General features: G+C 35.2%; 1 protein-coding gene across 1 annotated transcript in view; it reads left to right on the forward strand.

The window, feature by feature from the left end:
• LOC129231675 (uncharacterized) overlaps positions 1-21,958 on the forward strand; it is a 64,494-nt gene that overhangs the window by 12,154 nt on the left and 30,382 nt on the right. The window contains exons 2-4 of the mRNA XM_054866037.1: positions 15,412-15,566; positions 15,649-15,679; positions 21,268-21,405. Coding sequence (XP_054722012.1) covers positions 15,436-15,566; positions 15,649-15,679; positions 21,268-21,405 — 300 coding nt within the window. The 5' untranslated portion in view covers positions 15,412-15,435. The remainder of the gene's footprint in view (positions 1-15,411; positions 15,567-15,648; positions 15,680-21,267; positions 21,406-21,958) is intronic.

Consider the following 21,958-nt stretch of genomic DNA (forward strand, 5'->3'; position numbering starts at 1 on the left):
GGTGGAGTTAGGGGCATCTCTAAAGACGCTAATTGAGACTGTCTTTGGTAGTAATGTTTGCGAATGGATTTCGGGGTCCTCCACTGCAGAGATTTTGAAAAATGTCAAAGCAATTTTATATGACGTTTGATGATAGGAAGGGCTGTCGTCTGGAAACACGTTTTGGATTTTGGAGCTAATCTTTTTAGGCTACGTTTGATTAAGTTATTGTGGAAGAGGTGAATCAGAGACTTAATTGGGTCTTTAAGATCGGTGGTTCAACCAGCGAAGTTTTCCGAAAGTAAAGTCCTAGAAACGCAATTTTAAGCCTTCTTTAGTTTCGTCAAGGAGGTCATGGCATCCTTTTGGATCTTCGTTTTTGAGCTACATTTAAATTTGCTTCCCGGGGCAAGGGTCCTGTCCTCCTACCTGATCTGAAACCGGGCAGTTTATTTAAGATTTTAATCAGAAAAACTGTCGTAAAGGGGGAAAAATACATTTTAGTTCGTCATTCATATATGTTACTCTCAAGGGAGTCGCAATTTTCCACTTTCTCTCCACGCATCCACGATTGTTAAACAGAGTTTATTACATAGTTTGTTGTTTGAAATGCTTGCGAGGGTATCTAATCAGTATAGTTTTTTTAAATAAATAAAATGTGTCTTCATTGTTTAGGTCTATTAAAGCTTGGGGGGGGGGGGGGGTAAACATTAGTGGCCACCCTCGGTGCTCCTTTTAGACGGCACCCTTTCATGCTTCAGAAGGGGGCCTTTCCCCTCCCCTGTATCCGTGCCTGATTACCGGTTCTGTCACAAACTTTGCAATGCTTCATGCAAACTGTCATGCTTCATGCAACCAAATGAAGCATGTGTGTTAAGAGTAGATATTAATGGACAATGAACAAATACAATGTTCCCTAACATTCTATTTTTCTTAAACTATGCTATGCTGTCGGGAAATTGACATATATTTTGACAATTGAACATTTAAAAATCAGCATATTTATTCTATTTATTATAAGTTATCTTGTGAGAATTTCTTGAGGAATTTTACTTGATTATAAGAATTATATGATGCGGCCTGCGGCCGCCCCTTGTTTTGGCCGCCCTTGTGCGGCGCACACTCTGCACACCTGCTAGGATCGGCCCTGTTGATAACAGCATATTTTAGTAACGATATAAATGTTTCTTTCCCTAACTTTGGATGTTTTCTGAAAAAAAAATATGAACAAAGCATATGATTACACTGGATTTTACTTTTTGTTTTTGCGCCAACTTCAAAAATTATACTTAAAAGTATTATCGATGGAGTTTAAAGAATAAAATTATTTTTCACCTTTTAGAGCAATTTTGAAGTCGGTTCTATTTTTTTCTTCAAATTTTTTTATTCAAAATCTGTACACCATTTCTAATAAAGCATTTTTCACTATTGATCGATTTGTATTTAATTCATTGTTGTATTTGTTGGTGGATTTGAGGGGTGACCTAACACTCATTGTACCGAAACCCGATGTGAGCAAGTAACAGTGTGTGCATTATCTTTTCTCCTCCCCCACTTTTTCTGTCTGTCGACTGCTGTTATTGATTTGTGGAACAAAAAGCAAGTTTTTTTTATCTTAATTTGTAAAAGAAACTTAAAACAAAGTTTTGTTCGCCTCTTACTTTCCTGATATTTTTTCCTTTCAATTACCCCTTATGAGGCTTCAAAATGCAGAATTTTACACCTTTTTTCAAAATTTCCTCTGGGGAAGAAGCCCCCCGACCTACTAAAATTGAGAATATTCTATACCCTACTTACAGGGGCAACACACATTAAAAATGAAGAAAAAAGTAAAAGCATGACTTTAAACAGAACTAAATATGGCCTATTTTGCAGCCAGAGAAAAGTTGCCCATGCTACAAAACAAAGGGGGGGGGGGGGGCGATATGTAGTCTTCGAAAAAACTTGTTCTGTTTTGCAAAATGAAAAAACCCACTAGAAACTTTTGGGGTTCGGAAAAATACAGCCGAAATTTTTTGGGTAGAGCCGGCAAAAATGTATTTCCACAAAAAAATTTTAGGGCCAGTCCGCCCCTGCTCAGAGGCTCCCGCTAAAATTTTTTGAAATTGTAGTTTCAAAACCCGATTTTGACGATTGATGATGCAGAAAGAAAAAGGGGTTCGGAGGTCCCTTGTCCGAATGTTTTCCGGAATTGAAATTCTTAAAATGTGAGTCTAAGCAGGGGTGCCCCCCAGGGGGGTCATGGCGCCATTGAAATTTTTAGTGGAAAGGGTGTTTTGAGGGGTATTTTTTCCTTTTTTGGGGGAGGCTCTTGCTTTTGGGGAATCTTTGTGATTTTTAGGGGGGGGGGCACCCCTGGTCTAAGACCATATTTGGCATTTTTAGGGGCCGTTCAATGTTTTGAAATGGAAGCTCCAAAAACGCAACATTAATCGATTTTTGATGTTTTATGTGTTTGGGCGCTCTTTCCTGAAAATTTTTAAAAATTGATGCCGAGAAAATGAAATTTAAGATGCTCCATAAAGATCTTCTTTGGGGAGAGAGAGCTTCAGAGGAATAACATTTTGAAGATTTTCCTATCTTCAGACAAGCTACAAAATAGGGGGTAGGGGAATGAAAGAAAGAGGACGGAGGAAGGGAGGGGGGCATACAATTAGCTAACCAATAATCTGCAGCTGTTGAAAAGTTTACATTTAGAGATTTTTTAAAAAGAAATTAAGAGTTTGTGCCCCCCCCCCCCTCCTTTCTTAGATCATTGAGACATAGATACGGCAATTGGGAGTGGTTGTTGAAGCAGGAATCTTCGCGGGGGAGACTACGTGACTGCGACCTTCCACGGAAGTCGTTTCGCCAGAGCTACGTAATTCTCGTAGGGATTTGAACAGTCTTCGATTTTTATTTTTTACCTACGTGTAAACAAGCTCACATTTTTTTCTGCATTGAAAAAAGAGTTTCCTGTGACTCCAAAACGCGTGTCAGCCAGTTTTTTCAATTTTTTAGTAGGGAAAAAAAAGTACATTTTATATATAGTCGTTATTTTCCACTAAACCATTGGTGAGCTCAAAGTGAAGGAAAATAACTCCTCAGTATCGAAAATAAATAATAGAAATCATAACACACCGAAATGAGAATGCCTAAAATGTAAATAAAAAAATAAGTTTTGCTAAGAGGTATTACTTTCAAACATGTAAATATCGTAACGTATAACGCTATTATATCTACACTTTTTTCTCCTTTCCTTCTTTCAGTGAGTAAATGTATAAATATTTGGAACAGGTAGGGAAAAGTTCAGAAATTTGAAGGGAAATTTCGGAAAACTAACACTCCTGTTACTATCGCAAATTTGTGTATCAACCTTAAGAAGAGCGAAAACAAATTAAATGATAAAGATAGAATGGATGTAGGAAATTATATATATATATATTTTTAACATTAAAATGCATAGATAGAGGGTGAAAGAATTTATTTCTGGTATGGGGGTGGCTGCTACCTCATAGCCCCCTCCCCCCTTGATTCGCCATTAGTCCAATGATCACAAAAAGAGATAATAATGAGCCAGTTTGGCATTTAAATATGAATAACATGGAAGGTGCTCCAGACATGACTGAAAAAAGGTTACTAAGGTTGTTTGTACTTGTTCAAATAATGTTGAACATGTTCAAATAATTTCAACTTTCCAAAAATTTACAGTGGCTCCCAAAAGTATTCGTACACTTACGATTTTCAATGAAATACGCCATTATCGATTCGTTAAAATTAATATTTTGGAACGGGTATTTAATTATAGGATCTATGATTTATTTTTTAACAAAACTACATGAAAATTGTTAATAACATAATAAAACTTGATTTTTAAGAAATCAATAATCAAAAAGTGCTAGAAACTTGATCTCACAAAAGTCTTCGTACACTTTAAAAAAATGTCAAAAAACTAGTAAATAATCTAATTTTTTACTAAGTTATTATTTAGTAGAATATCATGCAGTATCAGCAACAGCTTTTAAACGTCTGGGAAAAGATTTCATTTTTTTTTTCTTTCTTTCTTTTTTTTTTTTTTTTGAACAATTTCTGAGTAAGTGTTCAGCCGAACTTCGAGTCTTACAGTTTCTAATTCGTTTTCCGTTTCAATAGTGTATTTTCGTAATATATCCACCAGATATCTCCAAATATGTTCTATTAAGTTTAAATCTGGCGATTGAGGAGATATTTCTAAGGTTAATGACAATATTTGAGGCACCAAACGCAAACGTGTGCTTCTTATCGTTATCTTGATTAAAAAAAACGAAGTTGTTTCCGATTGCCAAATTTTGGGATGATAATTTAAAATTGTTTTTAAAAATATTTCACTGAACAGCTTGATTCATCGAAAAATTTCAAACTTCCAAGTCCTGCACCCTCATCCCTCACACAAGAACACCTTCACCGTCCTGATTAACTGATCCCAACTAAGTTCTTTAGATTTAATTTCTCATTTTTTTTTCTATTTACAATTATGCAACAATTTAACCCAAAATGTTGAATTTATTTTTATCTTTAAGTAAGACGTTGTTCCAAAATGTTTTGAGCTTATTTATCATTGATTTTACGGCGGAAAACGTAAGCTTTCTGTTTTTCGCACGAACAAGAAAATTTCTGCAGGAAGAGGTCCCATTTAATCCAGGTAATCAGAGAATTTGGCGAATAATTTTAGGGGAAAATTAAACGAAAATGTTTTATTCAATTCTGCAAAAAAATTTTCATCACTCAAAGGTGTATTTTTCATCATTTTTTTAACTGTAAATCTCCGATTACGCTTTGTTAACTTTGCATTTGACATTTTCTTATACCTTGTTTTCGATCCGATTCTTGTCTTTAAAGCATTTTATCAAGCACTTCACTATAGAATGGTATAAATCAACTAATTTAGAGACATTTCAAACCAATTTACGGCTACTGAGAGAGAAAAAACATCAAATTTCGAATTGTGTTTTTGGTTTATGCACATAGCTGCCATTTTAAAATAATAAGCAGAATATTAGGGCATAAATAAACAAAAAATTAAAGCCAAATGACTTTACAGTGTGTCATCACAATGCAAAAATTATAAAAAAACAACTTATGATAATTTTAATCATGAATTTATTTGAAAATATTTCAGTGTGCGATGACTTTTGTGGGCGTATTTTTTTCTCTGACCCTTCGTCTTTTGACAAATTTCGAAAATAAAATCTGGTAATATTTTGAAAAAAAAAAAATACTGGGTTTTATTCATAATGGCATAGGAATGGTGTGAAAAAAAATGGACTGCATATTCGAATTCAGTTTCGCGTTATTTTGATTTTGCTACAAAATTTCAAGGTGTACGAACACTTTTAGGAGCCACTGTATCTCATTTTAAGTTATCTGACCCCTCAGATTATACTTTACGAAGTTACAGTTATTCTTGTTTTTGAGCAATCACGATTACTTATTGCTCTCATTTGACTGTTTTGATGTGCTATCATTTTATTTTCCCGCCAGCACCCTCTGCAGCACCACCGTCGACCGGCCTCACGATGCTGCTCCTCTAGCGAAAACCATCTCCAGGTTGCGTCAATATCCTACACTTACACGCATACATACACGCACGTACAAACAAACACATACACACACATACATACACCTACACACATACACAAACACATACACACACGCATACATACGGACATATACACACACACACCAACACACAACTACCCACACACTCATGCCTGCACACAGACACAAACACATATTCCTACACACACATACACATTCCCCCTACCACAAACACTCATACACACAACTACCCACACACTCATACCTGCACACAGACACAAACACACACGCGTACATACACACACACACTCGTGATTGAGAAAAACATAATTTGAATTCCAGATGTCAAAATTCAAATTAATTTTTTTTTTTTTTTTTGCTTTCTCAAAATTACGATTTTTTCATCACTTACAGATATATTTTTATGCCAAAATTGTTACCTTTCATCTATTATTGCAGAAAAAAAGCCAACAATATTTTATAGTTTCTATCAAAGACTCAAAGACTTTAAACTAAAAATTTTTCTGAACAATATAATATATAGTGAACAATTCATTTTAACACATATCCAACGTTCTGTTTTTCCGCCCCCCTGTTTCATCTATTGCCCATTTTCTAGTTCTCAGAAAATAAGAAAGTCTTCTAAATGCTACGCTGTCGAAGTATCCCCTTTCCTCCAAAATTATTACAGAGCGCCTCAAATTTTGTTTTCAAGGCTCAATTCCCTGAAAATTTCCGGAAGAGAGTCCTTTGAATGCCTTGCCCTCCAACAACATGGGAGATTATGTAATATTCCGTTTTTGGGACTTCAATTTCAAAAAAATTGCTGGACCCATAACGCCAACAAATATGATCCACAGTCGCGTTTTTCAGCAACTACAATTTCGAAAAAATTAAGAAGAAGAAACCTCTGAACCTTTTCTGATTACATCATTGAAAAACGCTCTCTATTAGGACTTCAATTTTGAAAAATTTCCAGAGTAGAGCCCTAGTGCAGCCTTTTCCCCTGCCATCATTGAAGGTTGTCTACAATTACGTTTTTAGGACTTCCAATTCGAAATATTGGGACGGAGATGTAAATCTTTCGAAAATTCGATCGAGGACAATCCTTCGAGTCATATTTTCACTAAAGGAAACAAATATTGTATACAATCGCGTTTTAAGACATTAATTTCGAAAATTTTTCAGGGAGGGTATTCGAACCTTTTCTCCCCTTAACATTATCAAAGATCACCTATAAGTCCGGTTTTAGAACAAGAATTTTGAAAAATTTCCGGGAGAGACCCCAAAACATCTCTATTTCTACGTGCTCATCTTCGAGTACTAACCGACTCCTTTTCAAAACCAGAAGTTTAATCACCTCATTCTCTCCATAAACAATAGGGAAGTTTTCGATTTTTCAATTTTATTTTTATATGATAGAGTAACATGTATGAACGTCATAGGTGAAAAAAATTTTGCGATACGATAAGTATTTTTTTTAAATTAATTTTTAAAGTTCAAGCGCTTGTGACGTCAAATGGCATAGGAAGTGACGTCATGCGCTCTTCCGATAGGGGAGAAGCCGAAGGACGTGCATTCGACTTCGAAGAAGAAACGTAAAAGGCTTATCTCCTCGCATTTAACTCCTCTCGTTTCTGGAACATTAAACCTCTCATCCTCTCGGACATATTCAAATATCATCATTGATGTTACTTGAGGAAGATTATTTAGATTGTGCTTCAACGAATCCGGCCTCCATAGTGTGTTCAAAAGGATTATTGAACTTCTAAAAAATAAAAATATCAGCGCGCTCAAAATGTCCCTAGCGAAAACAAGGGATCTTCAGTGGAAGACTGTCCATCTGTGCCCTCTGACGTAAACTTGTGACGTTTCAGAAGAGCGCACTTTTGCGCGTGAATTTTTAAAAATTCATTAAAAATCAATCACGGTGTTTTAAAATTCGGCGATGGTGAATTTTTTAGTTTTGAGGGTCAATTAACAATATTCAATAGCCAAAATATGAACATTTAATAGGTTGCAACTTCCCTATTGTATATATACAATATTCAATAAGAGATGGAAGTTTCGAAGCCAATTTTTTAAGGGGAAAAACGTTTAAAAGCCTCCCGCCCCCCAAAAATTATTTTCTGGTTGCGCCTCTGCTTCTGCCCCTTAGATTCCAGACACTTCTTATACTGTGTCTCAGCTCCCCCTACTTCTACAAAGTTCCTACGCCTCTGAGTTTGGGGGAGGGGGTTGAGCACCTTCTTTCAGTTGCAATAAGAAGCTAAAAGTCTTCCAGCATATTACTATCCACAAGTCGAAAAATATTGAGGGGTGTCCTGTTATTTAGGAGAAACTTTTTTTTACATGTATTTTTGAACCACCCTATAGGGCACCCTATTCATTTATGTATGCATGTATTTTCTTCGTGTGCCATTTTTCTACAATTGCTAATAAAAAAGTAATTGAAAAGGAAAAAAAAAAAAAAAAAGTCGAATATTTTCATTTATTTTCCGAAAGTTATTTTGAAGTTACTTTTTAATTTTGCTTGTCAACACCCCCCCCCCCTCCTCCTCGCTGAACGCAGCGAAATTTGGATTCTAAGCTTTATTTTATATAAAAATTACTTATTGTTATTACGCATTTTTTACTTATAAAAATCTCCAACTATAACTTATACAGCTAACAAATTTGGTGAATTTAAATACAATCTCCCTCCTCCTTTCTCTGGGGGAAAAAAAACTTTAGTCCAAGCCTTTCCATCTATAAATTTTGGGTACCCCTGCAGCAAAATCTGTTGGGCACTCCTCCGAGGACAACAGTGCACATTTGCAACGTTAATACGTCTTAGGGCTAGTTTTTTTCATGTCTTTTTTCTCAATTTCTTGGACCGTTGCGGCTCTAGGACGTAGGCCCCCTCATTGCTGCGGGGTCTCTGCTTTCTTCCTTATTAAACTATTTTCGTATTCGAAACAGTTGTATCAAAATTTCAGTCAATATTTTTTTCGTTAATTTTGTAATCAACTGTAATGAAATAGAAGTTAACTAGTTACCCTCAAGGGCGCCCATATAGGGGGCAAGGAGGGGCTCAAGCCCCCCCTCCTTAATGAGAACTTCCTTGCTTTTAATGATTTTTTCTTTGCAAAAATGTATAAAAAATCCTTTTCGAGCCATTAATGAAAAAAGTTATTTAAAATGTCAAATTTTAATATGTCTAATCTGTACTGAAATCGGTTTTCACGGAGAAAATATTCTGCTAAACCATGGGGAAATTTTTTGACCCCCCCCCCACCTTATAATTTTGCATATGGGTGCCCTTGGTTAACCTATCAATCACTAGGCTTGCCAGACGTCCCGGTTTTCAGACGAAATCCCAGTGTCCCGGCCGGTTTACTTCATGTCCCGGGAAAAGATAAATTTGATTACAAATGACCAAAAAGGTCTAAAAATAATAAACTGTGAAGGGTTATTCAGAATAATAACTTTATAATAAGCAACATTAACTTGTAAAATTAATACCGGATTAACTTGTGAGAATTTTTACAAGAAGTTAAATCCCCCCCCTACCCCCGCTCAAAAGAAAAAGTCCTTTAAAATGAAAAGTATATTTTATATTGTTCACTTTTTTATTCATCATTCAAAGTGTTTCTTCTAACTACAATTTTGTTTTCATCTAAAAGTGAAATTTTTAAAATTTTATCTACTTATGTCATTTTTTATTACCCCCTGTTTTAGGTTCATAATTAATAACCATTTCAGTAAATTACCGCCCAATAGCCAGGGCGAAAGCCGGGGCAATAGCCGGGCTGATGAGTGCTAATAAGCACGAAACTGCAGTCCTCGGCTGGAATTGACTGAGCTGGTGTATTTCATGTAGTAACCATTTGTTCATAGCATGAGAATAAAGTGCCCTATAAAACGTTTCAAAAATCGGCCATAGGTGTGTACCCTTATACCAGCGACGCTGAGGGGAGAGGAGACATTCCGGCAGGGGCGCCGACTTGCAAAAATTATCGGGGGGGGGGGGGCTAAACGTCACCGGTGATCCAGGGGATATGTAATCCCACGGAGCCCCCCCCCCCCCCCCCACTTTTTCCAAAAAAAATGAAAGTTCAAGATTTTTGAACCTTGAAAATGCCAATTTACATATTTTCTGATTTATACAAACAAACAACATATGTGGCTTGGCGTTTTCAAAGACAATCTAAGAATTGGTACACAAATTTTCTGGTTCAATTAGATCATGTCGCTTGTCTTCCATGAGGGACATTTTTACACTTCTGTTTTGGAGAAAGTCGTCGTGCAGTGCCGTGGCTAGGCATTGATATAAAGTAGGGCACTTGACTTGCATGGAAGGGCACTTGACTTGCATCCCAGTGGCGCCAACCCACCAAAAATATTGGTAGGGTTGGGGACATACCGCGGGGGTAACCCCAGGAAATTTTCTAAATTGGAGATGGAAAAAGTACGTTTTACAGTTTTTTAAGCATTTTAGAGCAATATATTATCAACATTAGAATCCCGAAAACTCTACTCTCGCTAACTCGACACATGTTTTGCTTTGAAAAACGGCAAAGAAAAAAAAAAGCACTTGTACGGTATTTTTGTAAAAAGTTAATTTAATTTATAGTATAATAATTTTGTTTTCAGACTATTACAGAACAGTGAATATATATCTATAAACAGATTGAAATTATATTTAAATAAATCTTAAATAATCATTAAAAAAAAACAAAAAACATTGCTGTCGCACTTTGATTAATAAGTGAAATAGCTAATTTAAACTTGCTTTGAATAAGGCTCAGAATTCATTAAATAAAAATAATATTCCAAAGTTAATTTGTTTAATATTAGTTACTAAAGTTAATGTAGTATGTAAATAGCTGGTTTTTATAGGGGCTTTATCCTAAAAATATTTAAGTATTTGAAAATAACTAATGCAGTACTATAGTAATACGGTAATAAAATAGTACTAATGTTTCGAAATTTTAACTCTAACATTCTGTATGCAGTTAATTAGCACCATAACATTATCCACACCACTCGTTTTCAGTTAACCTGCTTTTTACCGTATAATAATTATTTGTTTTAACTTATGGAATGTATTTTACAAGGTAACTATCTTCAAACAAGGAAAATAAAAAATACTAAGACAAATTTGAGTTTAGAAAGCATTAAATAGCTAATAATTTTCTTAAATTATTGGGGGGGCTCAGCCCCCCAAAACATTTTTGAGGGGGCTCGGGCCCCCTCAAGCCCCATGGAGTCGGCGCCACTGCGATTCCGGTGTCCCGGTTGAACATTTCAGAAATCTGGTAAGCCTACCTGTCACCAGATGGCAGCATAAATAAAGAACTGGCTATGAAATAGATGAAGTCGCCAATATAGTAACCATAAACCTAAGATTGCTCCTGCTTTGACCGACGAGATTCTTTGTTATTGTTTAGCTGCGCAGCTGCGGCAGCATGTGGTCAATTATTACCTGATGAAAGTCAGGTAATAATTGACTTTGTCGGTCAGTCTCATTATCCAAGGTCTCATAATTACCTGACAAACTAAGGCATGTAAAGTTTTTGTGCATTATTCAACAAACTCGAAAGGTTTTAGACAGCAATTTCTTGAAACATTCAGCGGTTAAACCAGGTGGAAAACGGGTAAGTAATCCGTTCCCATACTCGCCGAATCTTCGCAAAATATTTAACTTCATCGTTAAAAGTAAAGCATAATTTCACGCTTAGTATTTTTTTTTTTGCTTAATAATCTTAGTTCTTAGTGAAAAATGTTACGAGATCATCTTAAAAAGTGATAAACAACACCCGGCCCGGATCTATGAAGTCCCCCCCCCCCACTGCAAAAGAATCAGCAGGGCCCCTAACTGTTCACTTGATTGCTCTGCCCCCCCCCCCAAAAAAAAAAAGTTTTTTTAACGAGTGATTTTTGTATGTTTTAAACTGCTTCATTATTTCTATTCACGTTTTGAATCTGTTTAAATATTATTAATGCTTTAAATTATAAACGCTTCTAGTTAGTGGGTTTTTAATCCTGATTTTTGAAAACTTATTTTATTTATAAGTTATGTTAGCAAGGAAACAACTCATAAGTTTACACTGGTCCCTTCCCCTGTGATTCAACCAATCTTGTAATTTCAATCCAAGTTAAAAAAGCATTCCAACTCCTAGTAAGTTATTTCTGCTAATTAAGATTCACTGTTGTTCTTAAGTATTGAGTTTCTAATTTTTCTCACATTTTTACTACAACATTAAACATATTTTCAACATTCCAGGCCCGGATCTATAAATTTTGGGCTCTCCTGCAACAAAATCTGTAGGGCTTCTCAACAGAGACAAGCTGTGTATATTTGTAATATCAATAAGTCTTAGTGCTAGTTTTTTTAAAAAACTTTTTCTTCAATTTCTTGGGTCGTTGGGCCCTATAAGGATGTGCCCCTCCCCCCACACTGTGGGGTCTGTGGGTACGCAGATCCCGGGCCTGCAACCTTCAAAATTTGAGTATGGATTGCTTAACTTTTTAAAAAAATTCTTTGTTTTAATTTTTTGGTTTCTTGGGCTGTGAGTCCCTCAGAGCTGTCCCCCCTTTCCCGCACTGCAGGGTCTGCAGATACATACATAGATCCGAGTCTGAACATTATGATTCTGCAGTATTTTTTTGAAAATGAAACGTAAACCAAATTTTATTTATTGCCTTTAGAAGGGTTCATCAATATATATCATGATATATTACACGATATATATCAGATATTTATTTTGAAAATATCATGATATTTTGATATTTTCTATATTTTCTCAACTAGGGTATTTTCAGTATAAAAAGTACATTAATCATAGTAATATTGTTCATTTATTATTTTAAAAAAAAGTTACGTACAGTCAAACTTCCATATATCAAACTTCCACATATTAAAATTTTCTAGATATCAAAATCCCAGCAAATTTATATGTTCATAGAAAAGTGTTTCTATATATCGAAAAAATCCCTATATATCGGAATTTTTTTTTTTTGAGACATTGTCGATTTTTTTTTTCCACTTTAGACTTTGTCTCATGAAAAATGAAGGTTAGGGGATAAATATATGTTCACTAAAGGTTTCTACGAAACTCATAAGGAATCTGGGGTTGAGGGGTGAGTAGAAAGGTCGTTGTTTCGTTCTGGAGTTCTTAAATTCCCTCAAGTTTATTTCAAATCTTAGTTGTAACCAGTAACATTGTAAAATCAGTTACAAGTTATCCCTTTTGTTTGTTGATTATCATTTTTAGTCTTTTTAGCTGCAGTAAAAATCATTCAAGTTAAGTAGATTTATTTTTTACTTTTCTCTCGATTACATTGTCAAAACGAAAATCCCCTACAGTCGCGGATCAAGTTGAATTGCCGAAGAATGAAGATGTATAAAGGCGCAAAAATGTAATTTCTGTTATTTTTTTAATGATTAACTTTCATTTATTCAATGATGCATTTTTTTGATGCTTGTATAAATTAGAAATTGGGTTTAATACATGAAAATTAGCTTTAATTTTAATGTTTTAGGAGATTTTTAGGATGAAATAAGATTGTTTCTATATATCGAAATTTCTATATATTGAATTTTTTTCCGGCAATTTGCTACTTCAATGTACGGAGGTCAGACTGTACTATATTTTTATGATGTATTAATACATCATTAATATAAGAAATTAATATAATATTCCTTTTTAAAATTATTTAAGTTCATAAAATTATTAGTAATGTAACAGTTTTAATTCATATTAAAAGTGCCTGATTAAATATTAAATGTTGGTCAGAAAAAAAAAACAGACTTATGACTATACACTAACTAATTCATATTTTTTATTTCTGAATGATATAACTGTGTAAAAAAGCTAACAGAAGAAAATGAGTAAAACAGCTAATGCTAAATTAACTCCATTAAAATTGATAAAAATGTAAAATGAAATTTTTAGATATAAATAATGAAAGGAACCTTAATTTTATATTTTCATATTGTAACAATAATGTAAGAAAATAAAGAGTTATTTGAGGATACATTTACTATTTTGAAGACCTTAGTTTGTCTGATTGAAAATATTGGATATGTGTCAAAATGTCATAATATTTTCGAACCCTGCCCTACATTTAGAAAAGCAGATAAAACAGCAAGTTACATGTTGCAAGACTGTTGTGTCCTGTTAAATGAAGCAAATTATTTTTCATCTTTTGCGCCTTCAGTAATTGGATATTTATTTATGCACCTTAAATTGTTTTTTAAAATCTAGCTCTATTTCTAGTTTAGTTGATAAAGTATATCATTAAGTGTTATAATCTATGAATAAATGTCAAATCATCACAAGAAAGATTTCTTTTGATAAAAGAATTTAAAAATGCCTTGCTCAACTCACTGCCTAGAATAGTCCCTTACTTTAAAATACTTTTTGAGCTTTTTTTCTTTTAAATTGTATGAATTTTAAATTAGACTAGTTGAGTTAAAACCTGAAGAGATAAAGTTGAAAAAATCCAATGCCTAATTTCCAACAAAATACCAACTAATAAAATAAGCGCATTTTCCCTACTCCTAGGAGTATTTAGCTAATGCTGAAATTTGGCTTTAGGTGTTTTTCAACATCCTTTCAGATCATAATTTTGACTACTATTCTGAGAGTAAAACCTCCAGGCATTTCAAAATCCTTTGAATTTCAATGTAAGAACATTATTACTATTCCCCACTCCCTACCTGAAAAAATTCTTAGTATTAATATGCATTATGCCATTAAGTAGAGTAAACATAAAGATCATGATGAATGTAAATAAAGCTTTTTTAAAAAATATTATAATTTTAACAAATATTAGATTAAAATACTATGTGCCAGGATTTGATTTGATCCCAAGTCCTGGGACTCCTTCGTTAAGAGAGGACTGCAAATTCTCTATGCCTTACCTTTGCTTCCTTGATGAGATGTATCTTGTTATGTATTTATGTTTGTAATCATAATCGTATTTGTATGTGTGACTGTAACCGTAACTTGTTCACTGTGGTTAGTCAGTCCTCAGAAAGTTCGAACGACTTCAGCCGCGTGTGTGTGTACGTGTTAATAAATGTATCGTAATATACTTGCAAGCCTTGATTATTCGTCTGCTGCTAATGGATAGTGCTACACGAAATACACCCCGTACACAAAATATCTCCACTAAGTATCTTTTCTTCCAAAATCATCTAGGGCAGAAAAAGGTGTGCATGTGTAAAAAGGATTGTGCATAAAATATAGCTGTCTTCAAATTAAACAGAGCAGTCCATTACCGATAAAAGGCATGCAAAACACCAAAGTAAAGATCATGGCAAGAAAAACAAAAGAAAAAAAAAGTCTGAAAGCAAACCGAAAGAGATACACCCCCTAAGACGTCAAGCACCCAAAAAGACGAACAACATCAAAAAAAGAAACATCAAGGCCTGAGCTACCCCAGGCAGAAACAAAATATCCTGCACAAGAATATTGTTTGGAAAATTAGATTTGTTCGTGGGTGGACAAAACCAGACAACCCTGTCTCTAGTTCTACTATCCGCCCCTCAAAAGAATTGACCTTACTTATAAAGAATATTTCATTTTACTCTTTTAAAAAGTCAACACAACTCATGAGAAAAGGATGATGAATACTTGAAAAAACCCGCAGTTGAATGAGGCCTCTAAGTGCTAAGTACCAAGGGACGACTCTACTTATTTGTTCAGTTTTCTTTTCAGTAATTGGTACTTGATGAATCAAAACTTTTTGTTTTGTGAATTTACTTGCATTTTGTTTTAAGAGTCTTCCATCTTGAAAAGTAAATTACAATTTAAAAATTCTTGAATGTACTCAAAGAAGCAATGTTGCATACATTAATTAAATTAAATTTACATTCCTTTCCAGAGAGCACTGTTTATAACATCCAACATGAGTAAAGTCGCTTGTGGTTTTGTACCAGATACAGTAAAGCTAGTAAAGACCTTTGCAGAAAAAGAAAGCTTCGATCTGAAAGATTTTTCTGAAATTTGGAACAAGCAAAAGTTTTCTTTGATATTCCTGTAAGAATAAGTTTTTTTACTATTCATGTTCTTTTCCTTTATAAATTTTTTCATTGGTATAATTCAAAGTTTTTTCCTTCAGTGGACGACCTAATGAAAAAGAATTGTTAGAAGTAAGTATTGTTTTTTTGTTTATTTACTTATTTATACACACCTATTACTTATTTTGTTTAATGATTACAATTTTAACCACAATTGAAACAGTTGAAAATTAATTTTTTATCCATGTAAAACTGAACATCTTTCATTTGAGTTTGCTGGTAACCAGTGGCCGAGCTAGAACTCGAAAGGGGGGGGGGGGGGTTAACTAGGTCTATGTAGGGTGTCACTGTTTTAGAGGGTCTTTTTCTTCATTTTTGTGGGGACTCTCTTTCTTGGGAAAAGGGGGGGGGGCGTCCCTGTAAGAGGAACAGACACCCCTGTTTGAAAATGAAATGTGTTGTGAATTTTTTTCTGAATGGGGTGGTCCCTCTCCTGAAGAAGTTAAGACTTTAAATACATATTGGGATTTTTACTTATGAAATAAACTTATTTAGTATACTGAAGAATATAATAAATACTTTGAAATAATTAAAGTGAACAGTTTAAACATCTGAAAACATTATTTAAGCTTCAATTATGTCTAAAGTTACTAATTACTGCCTTTATAGCTGGGGCAAAGGCTTAATTGCTAGCTAACACCGAATTTTTTTTAAATACACTGCTCAAAACAATTAGGGGAGCACATGGTTTTAACAAAATTACGCAAAGATGCATACTAATAAGTAACATAAAATGTATGTACATATAAACATCCATAATTTTAAGCCTACCAGGAAACGGAAGAAGAAAACTTTATATGCCAATCAGTGTTCATGACGTCAAAAACCAGTAAAAGGAGATAAGAGCAGAAATCGAGATGTTGCAGAAACGTCCGTTTTATTTCCGTAACTGTGGAATTCGATTGCACAGTATTTTTTCTTGAGACAAGGTTACTTGAGAATGTCTCAACAGAGTGATTTACCGGAATCCATGACATGACATCTGATAGACAGACTGGAATCCGCGCAAACATAACGTAGTGCCGCGGACGCTGTTGGAGTCTCCAGAAGTGTTGTTGCAAGGCTTTGGAATCAATTCCAAGAGACAGGAAATGTTAGACGTCGACCAGGGCAAGGTCGGCCACATGCCACTGAAGCAACTGATAACCAGTATATACTGTTAATAGCCCGTCGAAACAGAACAAAGAATGCTACGCAGCTGCAAAGACAATTACTCTTGGCAACAGGACGAAGGATGTCCAGCCAAACAGTACGTAATCGGCTTCATGAGGGAGAGCTCTATGCACGTAGGCCAATGGTCCTCATTCCGTTGACCCCACGCCACCGTGCTACCCGAAGATGATGGGATGTTGAACATCGAGATTGGGAGCAACATGACTGGAGCCAAGTGTTGTTTACAGATGAGTCCCAAATCAGCCTAGAGTGTGACATCCGACGCTTTCTGGCATGGAGGGACAGGGGCACTCGAAATAACCTCGCATTCATTCGTAAAAAGTCACAATACAGATGAGTTGGTTGGATGGTATGGGGTGGAATCAGCATAGGCGGACGTACGGACCTGCATATCATTCGGAATGGCACTTTGACTGGCCGAAGGTATGCATACGAGATACTGCGACCTCATGTCATCCCTTACTCTGGAGCCATTGGCGATTCCGTTGTTTTCCAGAATGATATTGCCCGACCGCATAGAGCTCGTCTGGTAGAGAACATGCTTGAAGCTGAAACAATACAGCGTATGGAATGACCAGCGTGCTCTCCTGACCTGAATCTAGTCGAGCATGTTTGGGACATGCTCGGACGACGCATTGCTGCGCGATCAAGGTCGCCTGTTACTGTTCGAGACTTGGAAATTGCACTTCTTGGGGAGTGGAACAGTATTCCCCAAAGTCAGATAGATAACCTCATCGCATTCATGGCAAACAGGTGTGCAGCAGCCTTAGGTGTTCGAGGAGCCCACACGCCCTATTAAAACTTATGAATCATACCTAAACAGTATCTTTTTTCATCATTTACATGTAACCAAATTCTTGCACTAAATCATCTTTTTACGTTTTTTCCATACTTTCAAAGCATTAAAACTTAATTCCAATTTTTTTTACGTCTTTTTTTCTGTATTGCGCATTGTTACGCGTGTACTATCCATTGTATGCCAATACATAGCTGTCTCGCCCGGTTTTCTTCACGTTTTTGCTTGCTCCCCTAATTGTTTTGAGCAGTGTAATTGAGTTTACTTTCAAAACAGATTATATCCAATTTTTATTTTTTTGGCAAAATGAAAAAAACGTTTTACACTATGGCTGGGCGATATCAGAATTTTAATACTGTGATATATCACTCTTCAAATATGGATATTTCCAATATATCAATGTATTTAGGTCATTAAATTCAACATTTTATGGGGGGGGGGGACTGCAAAGCATGTACAAAATGCAATGCCTATTACATAAGTTAGTATCTGCAACAGAGAAGAGCCATAGGCCAGCTTGGTGAATAAATATTTTCGTGATTTATTCTTATAGTAATAGCTACTGCAAGGATGCTCATGTGTGTGGGGGGGGGGGGAGAGGGGGGATTATGTTGAGGCAGATTATACCACAGACAATTTTGAAGAAAATACTTCAGCAGAATTTAAGTTTTCCTTTTTAGTGTGTCGCAATTTTTAGGGAAAATTGAATAAAATTGAGGGGTGCCATTGCAGTTGAGGGAAATGGGCACCCCTAGTTACATCATCTGCATATTAAGATCTGCAACAGGGAAACGCCATTGGACATCTTGATAAGTGAATATTCCTGAGATTTATTCAAATATCACGGGACGCGGGAGAGTCCCGGCCGCCGAGAAAACCAAATGCCTACCGCCAAGGAAACCAAACGTCAGCTGCCAATAAAAGCAAATCCACCGCCAAAAAAAACGAAAGAAAATAAACGCCACAAAGTGCAGTTTACACAACAGAACAAGTTGGGGTTTTCTGAGTTTTTCACCACTCTGTATTTCAGCCCCAGGAAGACCCTCAGCGTTGATTTTTGGTATACTCAATCTCTAGTGGCCCCTGATGACATAAACCAAAATACGATCCCCTGGACCATCAGGGGGAGGAGGAATTTCAGTTAGAAAATTGCTGTTCAAAAAAGTTTTCGCTTTCTTTGACAGGGCTAAAGCCCAGACGAAAAGAGGAATCAAGCTGAAATTTCGTGACCACATACCTTGTGCCTTACTGATGTGCCATTTGACCCCCTCTCCCTCCCCCCTCGTTTTTACCCCCAAATTGTACCTTTCCGGGGTTTTGTCACAGCCCTCCTGGGGGGCTATAGTAATGATTTTTTTGTATACATATTTTGGGGGGAGGGCATTGGGTACATATACAAAAATTCAACCCCCAGAGACATCATGGGCCGGAGTAATTCAAGTTTGAAAGTCGCTAATTTCTCCTAAATTCTTATGCACTTACTCTCAGTTCATACTGTTTGTTAATCAATGACTACAATTACAAGGTTAGAACAGATCTAACAGTTATTCAAGAGTTGTCTTGGGAAATGAAATTCAATCAAGACTAAAATAGATCCAACAGTTGCAACTAGACGTTAAATTGTGGATATCACAAATTTGCCACAGCGACTGCACTTGCGTGTGGATTTAGCTCATTGTGTTAGCCTGACACGCGAGCTTAACTTTTGTAACTCTAAAAAATAGAGTAAACTCCATAGGTTAGCAGATGTGTTTGTGTCATGTCTCAAAGTTTCTTCGAAGATTGAAGTAACAGAAGTCACTTAAACTAACTTCAATTTATTGAACTATATAATAAAAAACAACTCTAAATCATAACTTCTGTAAATAGTAAAATAATCATAATATGTTTCAACAGCATTCAACTAACTATAAAGTTTCCTTAACATGTTTTAAAAAAATTTAATTCCCTAACACTCATGTTCTAAATATGTTTCAAAAAATTTAAGTCCCTAACACTCATGGCGAAAAGCTAACAGCCATCTCCTATGCTGAGTTTGGGACGCCGCTTCAATAAGCGAGCAATCCTCAAAAGAACAACTATCCTCAGCCGAAGGTATGAGAAAACGCGAACAGAAGCCATTTTCCTCTCAATTCCTTCTGGTTATACCCTACACCGCACGATGCAGCACGTCATGCCGGAAATGTGTACCTAAAAACCGCCTGGAAGCCTCTGGAACATTCTATCTGCCCTGAGTCATTGGGAGATTACGTCATCCATCCGCTCATGCACTGATGTCATTTCCTTTTAATCATTCCTTCACCGATGTTTACACATCATAGCTTTTTGATCCGCGATTCGTAACAAGCGTCCGTAACGGGACAAGATAAACTACTCATTCATTATAGACCAAGAGCTGAGCCCCCAAAATACGATTTATCTCTTTTATGGCAGGTGGCCGGTTAAAATAATTGAAAAATTTAATTAAAAAACTTTGACTCTAATCCCCCCCCCACTAATTTTGGGCCAATGGCTGCGTGGGTGGATGAAAGTCAAAAAAAAAGAACAATATTAAAGTGATGAGTTAAATGGCTAAAACTTATATAATAACATTAAATTAATAAGAAGAAACACGTAGCGAATTCCCCCCCCCCCAAGCTATGATGGGGCGAATGTGGTGCCCCCCCCCCCAGGGATCAAGTATCGATTGTGGAACTTAAAAAAAAATGATCACTTTCGTGGGGGGGAATTTAACTGGGTATTAGTTTCATTATTTTGATTGCCAAAAAAAATTCCCCCCCCCCCAGTAACTATGGGTCAATTTGTCAAAAAATATTTTTTTTTGTTTCTCTTTATTTGGTCCAAGTCGAGTACTATTCGAACTTACACATGACCGTTTAAGTTGCAAAAAAAAAAAAACAGTTTGAATGTTTATTTGTTAAAAAACCTCATAGCAATTCTCCCCTCCCACCTATGGAGGGGGTTGCTACTCGGTGCGCGGGTTTACAACGTGGTACCCCCCAGCAATTTATGGGTAGTTTTAAGTCACCGACCAGATTGAATTTTCAGAAGAAAAATTTTGCATTTCGGACAAAAAAACTAGATTCTCAGATAATAATGCTCAGATTTTTATGGATAAATGTAAGTAAAACAGAAGCGGAAATTCAATAAGAGTACATTGCTTTTTTCAGAATCAAAAAGTAACAACTATTGACTAAAATATGAAGGAAAATATAAACTACAATAAAAGCGCTTGATCACCATCTTTGATTCGCCATTTTGGATAGAAGCCTCCATGGAAAATTATGGGAATTTTCAAGATTCATTCTACACATGTTCAGCAATTAATCCTGAAAAATCAGCTAATCATAAATTTGTGATGCATCAACCCTGTTTTTTGCCAAAATTTACTATGCTATTTATTGAATAGTATAGTTATGCAATGATTGATTTTTTTGATTTGCTTGTTTACAATATAAATAATTGAAGTAGCTGAAACTGATTAAAATGTAAGCTAATATCTTAATATTTAATTACTATTCAATTAACTAAATGACGAAATAAATTAAAAAAGAAATATTTTGGCTCTGTTTTATCACAGGAAACTTTAGAGTTTTAAAATATGATTTACTACTAAAAACATACTTGCTTAAAAAATAGAAATTTTCTCTTTGATACAGAATTCTTTTAATAATTTTGTTTTCTCTTGAAGTTTATGAGACACACCTTTCGTGCAGCTCTGGAATTATTTTGCAAGTACACCGAAAATAAATATGAGCATGTGGGATACCTGTATGTGCTTCTTGGACTTGTTCGATGCCAACCACCAATAATAAAACCACGTATGAAGGCAAGTTAAATTTGTGTTAATTTACTTTAAATTTCATGATGTTCTTTAAAACCCTGAAATGAATTTGTTTTTCTGTTTTTACTTTCAATTCAATAAGTATTTAAAAAACATATATATATATATATATATATATATTCCTAACTAATATATGTTCTTAACTTAGGATGATTTTCAGGAAAAATATGAACAAAGCATGGTTACACCGGATTTTACTTTATTTTTGCGCCAAAGTCAAAAGTTATGTTTAAAAGTGTTATAGATGGTGTTTTAAGAATAAAATTATTTTTCACTTTTTAGAGCAATTTTGAAGTATATTCTATTTTATTTTCAAAAATATTTTTTGATGCTTTCATTTTGATTAAAGCAATCTCTTTGCATCCGATATGAGAATCGAATTTCCCTGATTTTTTATGCTTATGCTTTTTTGGAGGGCAAATTAATGAAATTTCTTTTTATTCCTATGAAAATCACAAAATTAAAATCTAAATTGCTGGTTTAACTTGATTTTTCCTTCAATTATGTCGATTGTTATAGTTAATACGTTTAGTGTAGA

This window comes from Uloborus diversus, chromosome 10 (genome assembly GCF_026930045.1).
Source record: "Uloborus diversus isolate 005 chromosome 10, Udiv.v.3.1, whole genome shotgun sequence".
NCBI lineage: Eukaryota > Metazoa > Arthropoda > Arachnida > Araneae > Uloboridae > Uloborus > Uloborus diversus.